The following is an 18878-nucleotide window of genomic DNA, read 5'->3' on the forward strand; positions in this document are numbered from 1 at the left end:
GTGTTTGAGCAACACTCATTATAGTTATTTTAACAATCTTAAGCTAGATAACCTAAATGTAGTTTTAAGAGTATTGCTATATGTATATAGATTCCATACCTGAAGAATATAGAAGGATCATGCAGATGCAGATCAATTAGGCTTTGTGTCACACATAGGTATGCATATATATAAATATCAGATTTGATACTTATTGCCTAAGTTAAGTTTAATATGTTTTATTTATTAAACATTAATAACTATCTAAATTATTAATTACACGCATGCGCGGATCCAGAAAATTTTTCCAGGGGGGGGGGGGGGTCCGAAGGATAATTGTGTTTGCCAGGGGGGGTCCGAGGCATATTTTCTCGATAATTTTACTATGTAAATTTAATAAATTTTCATTTTCCAGGGGGGGGGGGGGGGTCGGGACCCCCCCGACCCCCCCCCCCCCCCTCTAGATCCGCGCATGACACGGGATAAATATTATTTAACTCTTTATATATCAGTTAGCAATGTGATAAGGGGAATAACTCTTGCTTGTAAACTGTGCTTGGCAAAATCGAAGCGGAGGTTGACAATGGTTTTCGAGGGGTGTCAATTTCAACTGTTATCCTCCAAAACAGGCACTATTTATTTTGTTATACTGAATGTCTTTTTTTAAATTTTTAAGAACATTTTTCTGCTTTTATATAGGAATAACGTGAATTCTACAGCGAACCGTACGCGCATAATTTTCGCGCATGTAACATTTTTTAATGTTACCCGTTGCCAAGTGCGTTGCTAACGCTGAGGGTAATAGTAAATATTATTAACTGCGTCTTAACCAATCAGATTTCAGTATTTAACATGAAAGTATAACAAAATGAAATGATATATTATGTGTGATCTATTTTATTTTTATGATGATGTGATATTGATAAATTACTTATTGTGATACATGTATTGTTAAATATTTCAGAGCTTATGATATAATATAAAGTCATAATAGAGAACCCTACGTTGGAGTTGTTGTCTTTATCTACAATAACACAATCATTACATATATAAAAGGTTGAAAAAACTTCGTGACGAGCCCCTGTGTTTCAGGTGTGAAATTCTCGACCCGGCATATCGCAACTGAGATTTGTTTCCCCCGAAAATCAAACGCGGATTCGGCAACATCCATTTGTCTTTTTACCCAATTCTTTAATTTAACTGGTTCCCTTACGCTGGTTGATGGTAGATGATCGTGATCAACGTCCAATGTCTTTATGCATATCACTAGACAACTTTTTACACGTGCAGCGGGGGGATTAATCAGGATGTGTGAAGAAATCAGTCCCAATATTGCGAAAGAGATATCTAACAATGTGGACAACTTTTTATTTGACTGTGATGGTAATATTCTCTACTGGCTACAGAAAAATCAAACTGTCAACATAATTAAATGTTGTTATAGATTCAATTTTCTTATCGTGTTGACTTTATATTATAGGTGTGTTATGGAATGCTAATGAAGTAATTCCCGGAAGCCTAGAAACTGTGAAAGGACTAAAAGCTTTGGTAAGACTGGGACCTGGAATAATACACCTGAAAAAAAGTCACTTATATTAATAGTAAATTATTTGATTATGGAAGATATGATAAATAAACTGAATATATGTCAAACAGGCGAAAAATTTGCAGATTTGGAATAAAAAATGAATATCTAAAAAAATCAAAACAGTATGTACATGATGAAACAGCGAAAGCCCCTCCAGGATTCGAACTTGGGGGGGATGTACGGATCACAAGCCCAACACTTTATCCATTAGTGTACTTGTGAAATGTAATTGGAGCACTAAATAAAAAAATTAGGGGCACTTAAGCATTAGGGACTTTGCCTCTGGGGCAATACAGCAGTTTAAAACACAAATAAATTTCCAAGTAACTCATTTACTGAATTTAAATTTAAAAAAAAAACCAAACCAAAAACTAAAAAAAATGAGTTTCCGGCAAGTAATTTAAATAAAATATGACTGTCTTTGATTGTATTTAAGTCAGTGCTTAACATAGGGGAGTTGTGATAATTCATTTTATGGTTCAAACTCTGACAGGAATGAATTTCACATTACAGGGGAAGAGAGTATTTTACATCACAAACAACAGCACAAAAACTCGGGCTGAGTATGCTGAAAAGTGTGTCAAGCTCGGATTTCCTGCATCAGAGGTGAGAGGAAGGCAGATTTTCCTGTTTTATAAGTGTATTTAGAACGTGTGCTATGAATTTGTATAATTAAACTTCTGTTGAAATTTTTACAGAGTTTGACAGTCTTCAATACATGTATTTACATTGTTTTTGCTAATAATCAACAAAGTTTTCAGTTTGAAAATGGTCATATGAAATTGTGAATTGCTTTATATAAATATTATTAATGAAGGAGGAGATTGTGTGTACAAGTTACATTTCGGCCCTGTACCTACATAATATGAACTTCCAAGGAAAGATTTACGTTGTTGGCAATCCCAGCATGGGAGAAGAGTTGGATAGGTTTGGTCTGAAGCACACAGGAATTGGTGTGAGTATGAAAAATAAGACTGAGTTTGTTTATGTTGGGTTTTGCTAAAGACAGAACATAAATAAGGAAACTATGACCCTTTGGTAAGAAATATTAATCTGAGATCAATTTAGATTTTAAATCATGCACAATTAGTGAATAAATTAGAATTATCTGATATTGTGTGCTTTTTTAATTTTTATGGAATATCATTGATTGATACAATTGATTTCTCTTGTAAAGCAGCTTAATTTGATCACCTGAATAAGCTACAATGATAAGTAACTCCTCTATTTCCTTTCTCAGTCATTAGGCTCATGGGACAGAGCTTAACATACTCAGTCCCTCTGGTGTTGTCTGGACTGTGTTTTACCAAAGAACGAATGAAAAGTTACAAATCTTTTCAGTCTAATGGAATGATGCCCGATGCACAGAATTTTTAAAAAAATATTTCAATCTCTTTAAATGTTTTACTGGTATCAAGTTAAAACATAATTCTTTGATTTTTTGAAATAATTATTATGCATACATTTTTATAAGCTATCTTACCATGTTAAGTGAATTTTTTTTATTTTTTTTTGGGGGGGGGGGGGTAGGAAAACATTTATAATACAGTTTTTCAAATGTATATATTCACATTGAATCAGTATTTTTTGGCTTTCAACAATGACCAAGCTGTCATGAAAAGAATTGCAGATGATGATAATTTTAGTTTTCACAAATGTATGTTTGGACTCTATAATTTACATGTATAGTTTTTTTCCATATTGTGTAACTGTATGTTTAGGGACTTTATTCTCTTGAAGCCAGACCCTCCCGACGATAACCAAGCAGGGCTACAAGTTGTGTCCGGATTTACCCTTGACCCTGCGGTCAGTACTATGTCAAATTGTTAAACCTGTTACCATTTTTACTTGTACACATTTTAACCTTTATGATTTATACGCACATTGGGATCACAATCATTTAGGTATTAAATCAGAAGTTTTTTCTTGAATACTAACAATTTTATCATGAATGACAAGTTATTACTTGTCAAGGCCATTTGGAAAATTCCATCCCACCTTTGATTGAAATGATTGATATGTGAATGGATCTTAACAGCACATTCCTCGTCACTTCTTATGATGTCAATCAAGTTATGCTGTAATTGTATTTAATTTAACTTGTACCATATTTGCCATTAAATGATTGTCAGCAAGGCCCCATTTTAAAAATACCCCTCACAAACCTATTTGTTTGCCCTCTCATTTACAACTGACAAAAATTAGACACAGATTCTAAGACTTAAATTTACAATATTTGGTCAGGATATGGAGTTTTAAATTTCTTCAGACTCTGAGGTTAAATATACATATACCAAGTAATCAATCTTGATCATGGTAATACTATCTTTATTTCAATGCTTAAAACATGTTCATTGAAACTCTTAATATTTAAATCTAAATTCAAGAGATGAATTTTTACATGTACATATTAATTGTGTTATTGTGTTTCTGCTCTCTAACCAGTGTTTATGGTAAAACTATTTTGCATCTATTTCTAGCTGTAGGAGAACAAAAAAGTGCAAATGAATCTGTTGGATTTTTTAAAATCTAAAATGTATGATGATAAATTTCAAAGATCTTCGAGATCTGAACAAAAGTTGTTACATAAATACATGTACATGTACTTATATATTTAATGCTTAAAAGCAAATAATTTTGTTGAACTTCATGAAAATGATCTTTGAAAGTGTACAGAAAAGTTTGAGTTGCAATTTGGTAATGTTATAGACAAGTTATCTATCCATTGAAATGATCTATGGTACATGTACATATAAGCTTCCAAAAAAGGCTGGTCTCTGATATAAACTACTTCTGTTTTCAGATAAAATGTGTCTTGGTTGGATTTGACAAATATATTTCTTATCCCAAAATGATGAAAGCTGCGTCATATGCCAGACAGAAGGATTGTATCTTTCTAGCCACCAATGAAGATACCCATCTCCCTATGGATGTGCCTTTTGTTATTCCAGGTAAGTGACGGAAGTCTGTTGCTGATGGGGGATGTAAATAATAACTACAAAGTGTGTACATGTAAAAAAATTTATTTTTTGTATGTATTATTTGTATGTCAGTAAGCTTTTGTAAATGGTTGATCAAACTACTTCATTCAACAGTTTTGATGAAGGTTGCAAGTACATGCTGCAAAGGCCAAAAAGAAAATGGATGATCATATATATAGTTTCTCAGGAAACATCACATTTTGTCAGGTGCTGGCACATTGATTAATGTATTGCCTCAAAAAGAAAAAATATCAATTTTAACTTTAAAATAGAGTTATTCCCCTTTCCAGTTCTAGCAATGAAATTTTCTGCTGCATTATATTTTTTTTTCTTCAATTTTTTGCCTGGGGAACTGAATATTTGTTTGATTTTTGCTAAGCATAAATATTATTACATGTATAGAGAATTTTTGTACTTAGGCCTAAAAAAGAAGTTGTGTGTTTAGGGTAACCCGACCTTACCTACAAAAATGCCCCGATCCTACCATTTTTAGATGTCTGTTTTTATCCGATTGTGAATTTTATATTATTTCTATTAAAACATATGTTTTTAAATATGACACAAACTAACATTCTTAGGATTCATGCAGAAAAAAATATGATAAGATAAATAAAAATCCCTACCTACCTAACCTAATTTTTTCATCAGTGTTACCCTAAACACACAATTTTTTTTATAGGCCTTATTTCTACTCGTGTATTAATTTAATTTAAATATATTAAACCCTCTTCAACTGAACTTTGAACTGTTTAGGGACGGGGACCATTGTTGCCTCTGTAAAGGTTCCTGCCCGGAGAGAACCTCTAGTGATGGGGAAACCAGAAACCAACATGTTCAGATGTCTACAGAAGGCCCACAATCTGGACCCAGCCAGGTGTATGATGGTGGGAGACAGGTGAGCAGTTCTCTAGCTTATTTGAAATATTTTTTAGAGATATGTAAATCTAAACAAGGATCTATACCAACTTCTAAAGAGCTAATTCAGGGTGTTTTAGCCCAAAGACTGACTAAGAGCAATTTTAAGGATTTCTTCAAACAATATGACAGAGACTTTTCATTATGTAAATGATAGGAGTAGATCCAATAAAAATTATTGAGATGATTTTAAAATGAGGGGTAAAGGTCTTGACCACCACACACCCCTCTCGGTCTCTACTACTCCCTCACAATCCCCCAACCCTTTGTGGCTGGATCCACTAAAACAATAGAAAAGTTTGCCAGTGATTCATTTGAAATACACTGATAAGTCATACCAAGTTTTTATTTTTTTATTTTTTCCTTTTATTGAACCTACTTTTTTCACCCTCAGTTGTCATACAGACATTTCAATGGCCACAGTTAGTGGGATGCAGTCCCTTCTGGTCCTGACCGGGGTCTCCACCCTGTCCAACGTAGAGACCTACAAGGCCTCGGGGGACTTACGTACCCACCTACTATGCCAACAAATTGGGTCAGCTCGGGAAACTCCTAGGATTCAGTATACCTGAGAATATATAGGGGGCATACAGTAACTTATCTGTTGAAATACCTCACATCTTGTGCTTATACATGTATTTAATTTTAGATTTAATTTTTACCCTTATATTAATCTTTCTTTTGAAAGCCTTTTTACCAGATTTTATTTTACCTATTACAGCTGTACATTTGAGTAAGTTTTTTGAATTTAATAAAAGGTTGAAATTTTTTTTAATTGTTTATTTATTTATAGGTTTTGATACTATTAGAGAAATAAAATGTTTTATTATATCTATTTACATATCTATATTTACAGTGAATCTTTCTGTTGTCACTTCCATTGGAATTGTAAGCTGCAATAGATATATGTATCTGTGAAACATATACAATACTCAACTGTTGTTTATCAACAAAATGATGTTAATGTTTGAGTAAAATGGGATTTCAAACTCAACAGTGCTACAGTTCCTATCAAAAAGTTTCAGAGAATCAAGACCAAACAATTCATCCTTTTATTGGCTTGCCAGATTTGCTATTTTTGAAAAAAAAATGACAGACCCATTTAATACCTGCTTATTTGCAACAAAGAGTCTACAGATACAATACACTATGCTTAATCAGACATAATTATTATGTTTTAAATAAGGAAGATGGGTGGTCCAAAAATTACCATCAGATCTACCTTAAACTTTTAGAAAGATTTCTCTAGCCATAAACTTTTATTTAGTAAAGAAAAATTCGTAATATTTTATATGTAAAATTCGAACATTTTAATATTATCATACAAAGGTCTTTATTTGTAAAATTTGAACGTTTTACTACATGTATTGTCATACAAAGCTCTTCTGCCAAATGAGACTTACATTGTCCAAAAATGGTTACAACTATCCAGCCCTCTTAAGGTAAAAGATCAACTGTGCAATGCATGAATGCAGATTTCCACTATACAGTTCTCAAATAGAAGTCGACAAATTTGTTTTAACCCCCCCCCCCCCCCCCCCCGAGAATAATGGAGTGTACGGGAAAACACACACTAAGGCGTTCGACCGACCTCCCCCCCCCCCCCCCCAAGTTTTTGTAGAGAAACTGATAATTTCTATACCCTGTTTATTGCGCATGAGCAATGTCGGTAAACCAAGGATATAAAACCAAAACAACCCGCTATTAAGACTGTATTAGACGTGCGACAGAGTCTTCATACTGTATGACAACCTTTAAGGTTTAAGGTGTTGTCGATAATTTTAAGATTTTTTTTTTAATCTAAGAAACCACTATTAAAACCGTTCATTTGCCATTCAGACTACACATACATTGTATTTCTGTATGATTTATCTATCAGATAGTGTTACTTACAATAGAAAGGAATTCATCGCATATTTATTCAACTTGATATGTTATAGAAGCATTTTAACAAGGCCTTGGACTTTCAGTAGGATGTAACTATCAATTTCTTCTGTCAAAACAAGTTCAAAATGACGCTGGTTTCAAGCGAAATATACACCGATTGCTTAGACTTAACTTAAAAGCCAGACAAACTATGTTGATTTCAAAGAGCCATGGCTGAATGCCCAGCAATGAAATGGACAGGCCAACGTCACGTTGTCGTTTGACACAACTACCCAAAGTCAAAGCTCTTGTTAAAATGGTTCTAATAGCTTACTCAGATGCAATTTTAGTTATTTAATGGCCCAATGTGCAGAACGCTAAAAATTTATGTACTTAGATATATCCAACAAAGTGGTTTCCATTGCTGTAACCTACACTCTTTCCCTGGCAGGTGTAACACTGACATATCCATGGCCACAAACTGTGGGATGCAGTCCCTTCTGGTCCTGACCGGGGTCTCCACCCTGTCTGACGTAGAGACCTACAAGGCCTCGGGGGACCCCACCCAGGCTTCTTACGTACCCACCTACTACGCCAACAAACTGGGTCAGCTCGGGAAACTCCTAGGATTCAATATACCATAGAGAATATAGGAAAGCAATTAGAAACTTCTATTATAAAAATGATGTAATTTTTTATAATTTTTTTTTATCCAGATATCAATTATTCCTTTGTAATATCAGCCATAACTGTACATGTATATATGAATCTGGTTGATTTTGATAGAATGTTGAACGAATTTTACAATTGTTAGATAACCAAGATGTTTAAATGTTACAAAAATAAAATTTTGTATGATATATGTTCATGTTTTATATTGTTAATGATTCAGTCTGTTCTTATTTCTGACGTGACCCCAAAGGAGATCTATGAGACATAGACTCAGAAGTTGGTTGTCAACCAAATACAGTGTAACGTTTATACATTTGTATGAGAGGATTTCTTGATACACAGTCTATATATGCTAAAGTATGGAGTGTAAACCACATAATATAACCCTTGGAGAACTCTGGCAAAATTGAAACAGGGTTCTTCTAGAGATTTGTGAATCATGGATTACGCTTAATGATTATCAACAAAATTACCTTTGGCTTCTTGATTGACAGACTTGTGGTTTGATAAATATGAAAAAATTAATGTATATCTAAGAACATTACAGAGAAACATGGGCAAAAACCAAACTGATTTTATTGTTTCAATCGGTGTTTTAAAAAAAAACGTGAGGAAAATCAAATCAACAATATATGTACCTTCTTACTCATTTTGAGTGGTCCTAAAAGTCTACCTGTCGCATAAACAAATGACTTGACTGAAATTACTGAAATACATGCATTTTAACAAGAAGAACAAAAACTGTAGGATGCAAAACAGAGATTTTTTTAAAGTTCTGTTTCAACATGTTTTAATTTTTGTCTGTAATGTTGGACCATCTCAATTAGGTTTGGGTCAACTTTACTTTTGTTAACAATGGCGTCAAGTTTGGTGAGCAATTTGGGTGAGGGAGATCGAATGGAACTCAACAAACACTCAATACCTTCAGTGTCTGAAGATATAGACAGGAGAGTGTCAATTACATGGAAAATGTGTTTATCCTTATCAGTCCTCATGAAAGAATTACAGAATAATCGCAGGGCAGGTACATTGTCTGATTTTGCAAAATGCAGGAGAAGGCTCTTCATGATTTTTGATTCTGAATACTGTAATGATCGAATTAAGTGAACGATGGTGTCGGGCAAGGTTTCTGTTTGGAACATAGCTCTATTTCCATTCTCGATATTTGCTTGTTGAAAGTGGTCGGCAAAGAGTTCTGTAACTGCTTCTCCGGGACAGCTGTGAGTCCCGGTGAAGAATATGAACAAGTTTGAGCAGGTGTCCAAGGACAATCGACAGATACACTGGACCTCCTCATTGGTCAGATTGGCGACGTGGGTCAATATGACAGGGACCAAAACTGTGTCATTGTCTCGCATGAAGACTTTGAGAAATTTACTTGCAACATCTGACGGGGTTGGGTAGTGTCTTAGAATGTGACAGGTCGCTTCTCGGTTTCCGTTAATGATGTACGTTTTGTTTAAAAGTTCGTCTAACGCAAGATTGGAAATTCGTGGTTTTATTTCGTGTATCAGATGCAAGAAAATATCTGCACTGGATGTCAAAGCTCGGTAAAGACACTTTTCAATCATTTTGGTGGGATATTTCTTGCGTAACTTAAGTATAATATGAACTGTTTCCAAATTACCCGACTCTATTGAGGATATCATGAGGGTGGAACTCTGTTGCAAGGTTAAGGCCTTCTTTGGTCTTATCACACGAAGGATATAAATCACCCGTGTAGGACTTCCAGATTTTACAGCTTGAAGAAGAAGACAGTAGGCATGGTCTCTTTCCACGGCTCTTTGGTTTTTCAAAGACCCACATATAGATGTCATGGGACGTATATCATCCATGCCTAACACTTCTCTCAGAAGTCGAACCGTGTCCTCTTTTGATAACTTGCATCTTGGAAGCATCTGTTTGCAGACAGCGTCGACGATATCCGAATCCCTGGTTGCAACAGCTTTCATCATGAGTGTATACTTGTAATGTTTTGGAAATAAAGCACAAGGTCTTATAGCAGACATGACTTCACGAATGATGGGGACATTTTGGGTGTTGATGGTTTCCAGATATAGTGCGAGCTTGCGTTTGTTGAGAACTGGTTCCTGGTTCGTGAGTATATCCTGTACAGCAATGGCTACGTTTGGGAAGCTTTTAATGGCGATAGCATGCATCAGTTGTTCATACGGCATCATAGTTCCGGTCTGTATATCACCGCCAGTCTCCATGGAAACCCGAGACTCGCTCGACTCGTTGATGACCTTCTCTTTTTCGTGGAAAACATGGCGACGATCTATAAAAAAATAATTGTGACGAAGAGGGCTAGAGCAGCAGTCCATTAGGTAGTAGTGTGCATTAATTATCAAGATGTGAACTTGCTTACATTGGAATTTCTTGGATTCCAAAAATACTTTTGGAAAACAGTTTTGCGGATTGCATTTTATAGCTGCAATGTGTGCTGAATTTTAAGATTTGAATAAGTTTTATTTATCATGAAGCTACACATTACTTGCAAAATGATCTTAATGCATCAAATTATCTTTTAAATATAATATTAGAGAATCTTGACTTACGTGAAATATCGCATTATTGATCAGTATGCTATACAATTGTACCGAGATCTAACAGCCAGTATCCATTTGACCATATACACATGTACTACTTGTCTACATTTGAAGGTATTTTACAGGACCTCTGTAAGAGGATCTGAAGCTTATATAATCTTTAGTCAATTTCCATATATAGTTATCATATGCAGTGGCTTCTTGATTTACTCAGATTTAACCGGTTCAGTGAGACAAAGTTTATTGCCGTTTTACAGTTGTATGAGTTCAGTTGGGTGTATCAATCGGTGGACGTACAGTCGTACACACAAGTTGGCCAACCCTCGCTATTCTTACCAAGCTGTCGCACTTCCTCCATTGCTAGATGTACCTCACACGCGGATGAGCGACGCCTGTTTTGTAGTATATCATGATTGGATGACCGCCTTGCGGCCAGGGAATAATGCCGCTTTGCTATTATGCTCATGGTGACTCGGGCTGAAAAAAAGTTCTTTTAAAAAAACGTTCAAAATTTAGGAAATGTTTTGTAAACGAAGATTTTTTTTTGAACTAAGTATATATTAGTATATTCAGTCGATTTTTTAAGGTCTTCCGTTTCCAACGGAAGACCTTTCTATTATTGTGCGGGAAAAAAATTAAGATTATTCTTATTTTTCTTTTTTTTTTTTTGTTTCCTAGACGCGAACTTTGAGGCTTCATATCTTGCTCATTTCTGAACAGTTTTTGCTCAAATTTTCAGGGCTAATGTACTTTACAAAACCCTATCTTAAGCAATTCATAAAATGTAGAATTCCCTTTCCGTTAAAGAGTTATTCCCCTTTAAAAATTTTTTAGGGCCTTTTGTTTCCAGACAAAGGCTCCGAGACTATGATAGCAGGGAATGGGAATCCAACGAATTTGAATAACAGAGACATTGTAGTTGTGCACATCTGTTTTTGTTTTTAGATTACGTTTTTTATTTAGGAAAAGGTAGGGGGTCAAAAAACAGGATTCAAAAAAGTGCAAAAATTTAGACATGTTTTCCTTTATATCTTTTAAACGAAAAACATTTTGTTAAGACATGTAGAATAAAAGTTGTCCAAAATATCAAGGGCTTTCATTTGACACCAATAAAAAGGGGCTGGCCCCTTAAATTAAGGGCCAATAGCTCCTAAAAGTTTTTGCTTAATAACTCAAAAAGGGTTAGGATTTTGATATGGCTGTTGCTGGAAAAGTTGTTTGTTGGGATCTCATAAAGGTCGTTACAATGTTATTTTGTATGAGATTTGTGTAGTATGAGTGTAAAATGCTTAACATGTTAACATGTACCTGTTTTCATTTGACAAGTTAACGAAAGTCTTTGCGCGTACAACTGGCATAAAGTTACCGCAGAAAGTATGCTGGTTTATACAAACGGCATTAATTCATAAGAATTTTTTTTTTTTAGAATACGTGCTTTATTTTAGGAGTTTAAGTCATTGTTGTTAAGGTCCTTTAATGCACAATCCTTAAAAACTGGATTTGGGAAACAATTCATTGTTTTTCTTTTCTAGTAAACCACAAAATATGGAATTAAAAAAAAAAATATATGCATTACATTTTAGTTATTAACTCCATGCATTTAAAATCTACTTTGAATCAGAGCTGTGTGTGTGTACCATTACGTAAGCTCTCCCTCGCCTGCGGCCGAGAAAATCGGTCACCATGGTCGCGGCTGGACTACCTAGCGGTCAGCGGTGATCTAATACACGAGAGTTGCGTCTCTCATATATGAGTTTATTTATCCGCAAACTCAAGAATTGTTTTCGTTTTGATTACACATATTTTTTTATGGATTAAACGATTGTGTGTCAATTAAGAAATCGTTCAGTTAATTAATAAAGGAATGTCATTTTCAATCTAAAGCAATAATATACATAGATCAATTGTGGGTTTTTGAGCTTAAAATAAATAACTTCTATTTGATAGAGTAAGGTCATTACACTGCAATCTTTTCAAAGCTTTCTGGGTTCTTAGCTGTGCGGGTTTGTGCGTTATACCTTTACGTAATCTATCGTTCGCCCACGGCCGAGGATCTCAGCCACGGCTGCACTACATAGCGGTTATTTAATACACAAGATTCGCACACCGAGACGCACACTTCCATGCATATGAACGTGTTTGAGTTAATATAGCCGTAAATACAAGAACTGTTTTAATTTTATGTTATCTAAGTTTGTCCATTTTGTATTTATTTAATTAAATCTGAGCGTAAATGAATATTAATGAACGATATTACTCCAAATCGGAAACACCGTCAGACATAAATTAATGGTTGGTTTGTTTATGTAAAATATTTTATAAACTGTACAAATAATGCTTTAAATCAACAACAACAACCCCTAAATATTAAACATTTAAATGATGATCATCCATTGCACATGGCTGAGGAGATCCGGCGCAAGTGGACAAGTGATCCGCGGTCGGTTCGTGATCTTCTACATGTACCTTATCACGCGTTCATGTTTCATATTTTGCACGGACACAACTATATTTTATTATGTTTTCAACTATTATATTGGTTTAAGTTGAAAAGATAAATTTATTTTACTTGTACAGTTGATTAAGCATTGATGTATACGATAGCGTACAAGGTAGTTTAAAAATCAAATTAAATTATAATCAAAGTTCCATGTTACATGTTTGCGGTAGGTGCTAGCACGATAAAAGAATGTCCTGAGTTGAGGCATCCGATGATTATTTAAAAGAATATTCACATGAGTTTTAAACACTTTAAATTAGATTCTATCGGTCACATATTAATCACTTCTGTAGTTTTTCTACATGTTCGTTTCATTGTGGAAGCGAACTCATTGCTGCCCCCCCCCCCCCCCTCCTCCCGCCCCGATGACAGGAGCTCGCGCTGTTTTTTTTTTTTTGATTCGCGAAACGATATCAAGATCTGTCGAAAATCGTTTTTGGTGGCTTCTTCTTATGTGTAACAATTTGTTTCACTTTCCCACCCGTTTGTTTATTCGGTCAGTCTGTGTTAATTCAACCGCCACGTGCGACCGAGAATCTTGTGTCGCTTCAGCGCACACAGCTCAGAACATATATAGCCCCTGGTCATCAATTGTTATGTTTATTGAGTAACAATTGGAATGGTGCTTTTACTACATAAAATTAAAAAAAATCATCCAGAAAAAATGTTACCGTAACTCAATTGTCAATACCAAAAATAAAATCCGCATGATTACAAACTGAAATCGGGTTTTCAGTATTCGGCGGGATTTGATTTTTCTTCTAACATTAGTATTTTTATTGGTTTCAGAGAATACGATGTAAAAATACAAACAGTAAATAAATCTGATATTATTTACGTTGATAATGTTGAAAAATATTTAAAATCAAATTAGTCACATTCGTTAGAAAACAATGTTATACAAACATCCGTTAATTTTTTTCCTATGTCGTATCATTCGCGTAAATAAATATGTTCTGTACATATCCATGCACCTCAGAAAAAATTCAAATGATTAAACAAAAAAGAAAGTTGTAATTACTATTTCGGATTTTTTTTTCAAAGTAATTTAACATTGTATTGAAAACAACAAGAAATAAAAATGATTTAATTTTTTGACCCAATCTTCGTATATATTACCGGCGCTCCTTACATGTACGTGTATAACGGCGTACAGTGAATAGATTATCATGATCTATTTGAATTAAGTACCATACGTGAAGATTCCCATAATAATTAATTGCATGACTGTGTACATTGTAGACAAATCCCTGTGTGTTAATTCCTTCTAAGACTCTTTGTTTTCCATTAACAGTGGTTTAAATAATTTTCAGATAATTAATAAAAATTTTGTTATTTGCAATTGAATTGTATGCTTCATCAAATACTGATTCCGATTACCTTGAAGTCATTAATTTTCCATTGGCTATTGACAAAAAAAGAGACGCTTGACCATCCAATGAAAACAAATACACATAGGTTGATTGACAGGTTCAGCCAGGTGCAGGAGACACCCGATGTCCGAGGTTATGTGTGCTGCTTGTACAAAGTCGAATGGTCTCAGTAAGAGTTATCGATGTAAATAAATAAAAAAATATATATGCTTATCAAAACATGATCGTTTATGTTACAGCTAAGTACATTGAAGCGTTTAATAGGGGTTTACTCCAGAAAAGTTTCTACCTAATGTTTTCACTGACCTTTGTCCAATCAGAGCGTAGCTGGGCGGAGTTAAGACATTGCCGCTCGTGACTTGAATGGGAGAAAGAAAAGAGAGAGAGAGAGAGAGAGAGAGAGAGAGAGAGAGAGAGAGAGTTGAGTAAATTATAAGTGGTGCCGATAAAGGAATAATCATTAGTTATAAACTTGCAAACAAAATAATTAAGGTCTGTATATAAAAATTACATGTATATCCTATATTGTATAACTTTAAAGCTTTTTAAAGAACGATTGTGAAAATTTCTTTGGCCGCGCGCCGTCGACAACATGCACATGGTTAGAATGACGTAGCTTATATTCAACTAAATTTCCTAGCATGGAGTCCGAGAATACGGACATTAAATATTTTAAAATGCGAACGAATAATCACTTATGAACATGATGAATTTATATGTAGTGTAAAGGAAAGGCAACGAAGGCGGATGCTTAGTGGAAAAGTAAAATGTCTAAGGTAAAGAATGTCTCACACTGAGTAACCATGAAGAAAGTTTTTATACAAAGTAAATTTACAAACTATGTTTAATTCCAGGAAGATTCTGCAAACTTTGATTTAATTATTAACGGTAACACTTGTAATAAAAACAGTTTCTTAAATATTCGTACAGTCTTCTATGTTTGAAATTACCTTATCCTATTACTGATCTTTATATAGACATCGTTGTTCCCTGGTTAAAGAATTTCAAAACACTTCAAGGTTTCATAAATTTATAAGATATACTATGTCCCGAGTTTTTTCTTCCACCACTTTTTGCTTGATATTTCAATAATAGTAAATACCTTTGTGCTCAAACTACGTTCATCCACTTATATGAAAAATGTCCAGATTATATGTGTTGAAACGCCCCCTCTACCGCTTCAGGTTTCAATACACATCCCAATGTTGAAAGTCTACGGGGATTTTGCATTGCATCAGCCATTAATAAGCCCGGATGATAACGTTTAAAAATTGCGCGAGGTATCCCGAGTACTTCCGAATGGAGAAAAGATGTAAACATTTCCCATTATAAATCTCCGTAAGAAAATTGTTTTCGTTCCTGTGAAATTTTATGAGTGAAAATTGTTCAATGAAGATATCTTGGATATATTCCCTTTCATCAATTGAAAATGAATTGAAGTATCAGTGAGTTCCGAATGAAATCTGATGAATGTTTCACGCGGTTCTCGCACGCTTTGCCCGAAACGATTTACACGCTTTGCCCGAAACGCTAAACGGTTTACACGAAACGCTTCACAATCACACGAAATGCTAAACGGTTTACACGAAACGTTTCTCGCACGTAAGTCGCACGTTTTTTGGTGTAGTAGTACGTTGCACGGTCTGTAAATTTTGTCATCACGCAACAATTCTAAACTTGCACATAGTTTTCAAAAATTTAGAAATATTTTTAAATAAAGAAGTTATCTTAGAGAAAAGGTTACGTGTTTTGTAGGCGGCTTCGGTTTTTAAATCAAAGTACTGATGTACTGACGAGAGTTGATTTTTTCGAATATTATTTATTTTAAAATCAACGATATGCTAGTTTGCTTGGCAAGTAGTTTATAATCTGCATTTGAATTATGCAGATTTTTATAATATGAATTCTCTGACTTTTCCGACTAGAATTTCGAAAAAACCTCTGATGAATCATGTTGTGTAATATTTCAAAATAGAATTGATTTCATCAAACTATGTTTTGGTATTCCAAATATTTCAAAAATTGTATGGATCCAACCAATAATGAACTCTAGTCTCGTTGAACCAGATGCTTGGCTGTCTCCGTTAATCTCCGACAAGCAAGAGATACCAGGTCACGTGATAGCTTGATGATGCGACCTCTAAATATAGACTCTCTACTTGCCGGAGATGTAAGGAGACAGCCGATGGTTGAACGAGACTATATATTGAACTCTGGCGTAGGAATACACACGACGAAAAAAAACTTCAAATTGTTCGTATCATTTAAAATCTGATTATTTCCAAGGTATTTATAAAAAAGTTTCCTTTAAAAAAATGCTTCATTATTTTCAAGAACTAAGTCTTGTCGGCGGCGATGATTTGTGCTTAGGTGCAAACACAGTTTCAGTTTCGGTATGCTAGAGTAACTGCATAGGAGAGTTGATTAAAATCAACTCCCAAAAAACACAATTCCTCACATGAATCATGAGTACATGTAACAATGCTTGCTACCCTCTGAAAATTTAACTCGCCATTAAACATCTCATTTTTTTAAAAAATGTTTGAAACGATTACATAAACTGTGTTCGACAGATAGTTTTCCTAAAACATTTTCTTTCTTTCTTTTTCAAAACACGTTTTATATACAGGCTTTCAATCACAACACATTTTTATAACAAAAGCAGAACTGAAAGTTTAGTCATTATAAATTATTGACACCATATCACATACATTTTCAACTCGCAGCAACAACGGAAGACCTACTCGTGGCTTTGCCACGAGCTCTGCTCTAGTTTAAGTATTCTATTTGTTTAGGCTTTGACGACAGATTACGTTGAAACAATTAGAATAAGTTCAAAATGTCCACAAAGAAAATAAAAATCCTGATATTTGAGACTACTGTCCATTGTCTTTTTGTCAAGTAATAAGGACTATGTATCTAACGTCGCTAAATGCTTCGTTAAAAACTGCTGGTTCTGTGTATTTAACTTCTTCATAGTCAAAAGCACACTAAATATATCAAAAGGAGGGCAATAAATCCATTACTTACGTGTATTCCTATTCCCTCATCAAACCCCTTCTTTCGTTAGAAACACTGACCTAATTAAGATATAAGATGGATCGAAACCGGCTTTACACTTGTGGACAAAGGAGCGAGGATGACATGCACCAGATTATACTGGCATTCCATCGATCTATTTTTTTTTTATCAATTTGAAGTTTTGCATTTCTGGGTCACTGGGTTTTAAACCTGATTAAGATATATCTCGCCTAATTGTCTTGGTGTTAATTTTATATCCCGACTCTTTTTAATGTACGTGGATCAACAAAAAAATTGCAAGCTGAAAAGGTTTAAAGTCTGTATCGATAAACCTTATTGCATGACAGTTGAATTGGAACATTTTGAATTAATCGTCTCCGATATGATTTTAATTGGCGTCCTTTGTTCACAGTCGAAATTAATCAGTTTCGTCATTGCGAAATATTGATACTTAAATTATCCTAGTAATAAAATCCTTTGTGAAATTGGATTTCAATCTACACAGAATAGCATTTTATTGAATTTGAGTGCACGTAGATATTGCATTTCTTGCACTCTGCACCTCGGTAAACCGATTTTATCGTTTTTATCACGGCAATTTAAATAATTTAAATTATTGAACTTGATTTGTGCACAAACTTAGCTCAATTGTTTCCTCAGATTTTAATATTTTGAAGAAAAAAACTGATATTGATGATCGTACATGTACATGTGTCTCTAATGAGTATTTTTTTCTACGGTTTCAAGTAATTTGAGAAGAAAAAAGTCTACATCGAAGTAACTTTGATGTATTTATAAAGTTGCCAAGGCATACACTTATGGTGATTTATATGCACGTGTTTCAGGTACATTACAAACGAACTACATCGTTTTACTTTAATTGCCATTTCACAATGAAACACTTCAAGCTAACTTAGATTCTGTAAACCAACTTTTCTTCGCGATTACTTTATTTCGCGATTAACCGAAGAAAAAGTGGCTCAAGGCGATATTTTCGCGATTTAAATGCAGATTATCTGAAAAGTATAATAGCAAAGATATTTGAGGATGGTTCGCGGCGAGAAATATTCGACGAGGCAAACGCGGATCTTGCGAAAATTTCTCGCACGTACGCGAATAAAACTTAGTTGACATTAGATAAGGATAGTTTATACACTAATCCAATTTCCCTAAGTGGGATAGCTCTTTTAACAAACCTCGAGATCGACGGAAGAGCTCGCACTCACATCCATTGGATTATTAAGTGTTTAATGATACTGGGGTATATATACTGTCTTGTTATAAAATTCAGTAAGCAATCTCCAACTGACATCAATATATAGGGTAACTGATTGTTTTCCAAATCAATAGGCGGACAAAAAGGGCAAATGCGAAGGATCACGAAGTATGGCAGTATTTCATTTCATTTATATCTTGAAACAGAGCTTTAAGTAG

At 34.4% G+C, this 18878-nt stretch overlaps 2 protein-coding genes across 3 annotated transcripts; one reads left to right on the forward strand and one right to left on the reverse strand.

Annotated features, from left to right (window-relative positions):
* Positions 1-958: 958 nt before the first annotated feature.
* Positions 959-8196, forward strand: LOC128183584 (glycerol-3-phosphate phosphatase-like). The gene is given in 11 exon segments (XM_052852665.1): positions 959-1362; positions 1460-1527; positions 2081-2173; positions 2385-2522; positions 3308-3373; positions 4371-4518; positions 5302-5443; positions 5858-5965; positions 5967-5998; positions 6896-6905; positions 7781-8196. Coding segments are annotated over 11 exon segments (1125 nt in total). The 5' UTR covers positions 959-1235; the 3' UTR covers positions 7974-8196.
* A 345-nt stretch (positions 8197-8541) lies between these two features.
* Positions 8542-18695, reverse strand: LOC128183582 (uncharacterized). Of its 2 annotated transcripts, XM_052852655.1 has the most exons (3): positions 17454-18695; positions 10887-11027; positions 8542-10279 (listed from the first exon to the last, which is right to left on the reverse strand). In XM_052852655.1, the coding sequence occupies exons 2-3, from the start codon at positions 11014-11016 to the stop codon at positions 8769-8771; spliced, it is 1641 nt and encodes a 546-aa protein (XP_052708615.1). In that variant the 5' UTR covers positions 11017-11027; positions 17454-18695; the 3' UTR covers positions 8542-8768. The 2 variants fall into 2 exon arrangements, with proteins under 2 accessions (XP_052708615.1, XP_052708614.1); XM_052852654.1 differs by lacking the exon at positions 17454-18695 and having other exon boundaries at positions 8543-10279; positions 10887-11118.
* Between the last annotated feature and the right edge of the window lie 183 nt (positions 18696-18878).

Source organism: Crassostrea angulata, chromosome 5 (genome assembly GCF_025612915.1).
Source record: "Crassostrea angulata isolate pt1a10 chromosome 5, ASM2561291v2, whole genome shotgun sequence".
NCBI classification, from domain to species: Eukaryota; Metazoa; Mollusca; class Bivalvia; order Ostreida; family Ostreidae; genus Magallana; species Magallana angulata.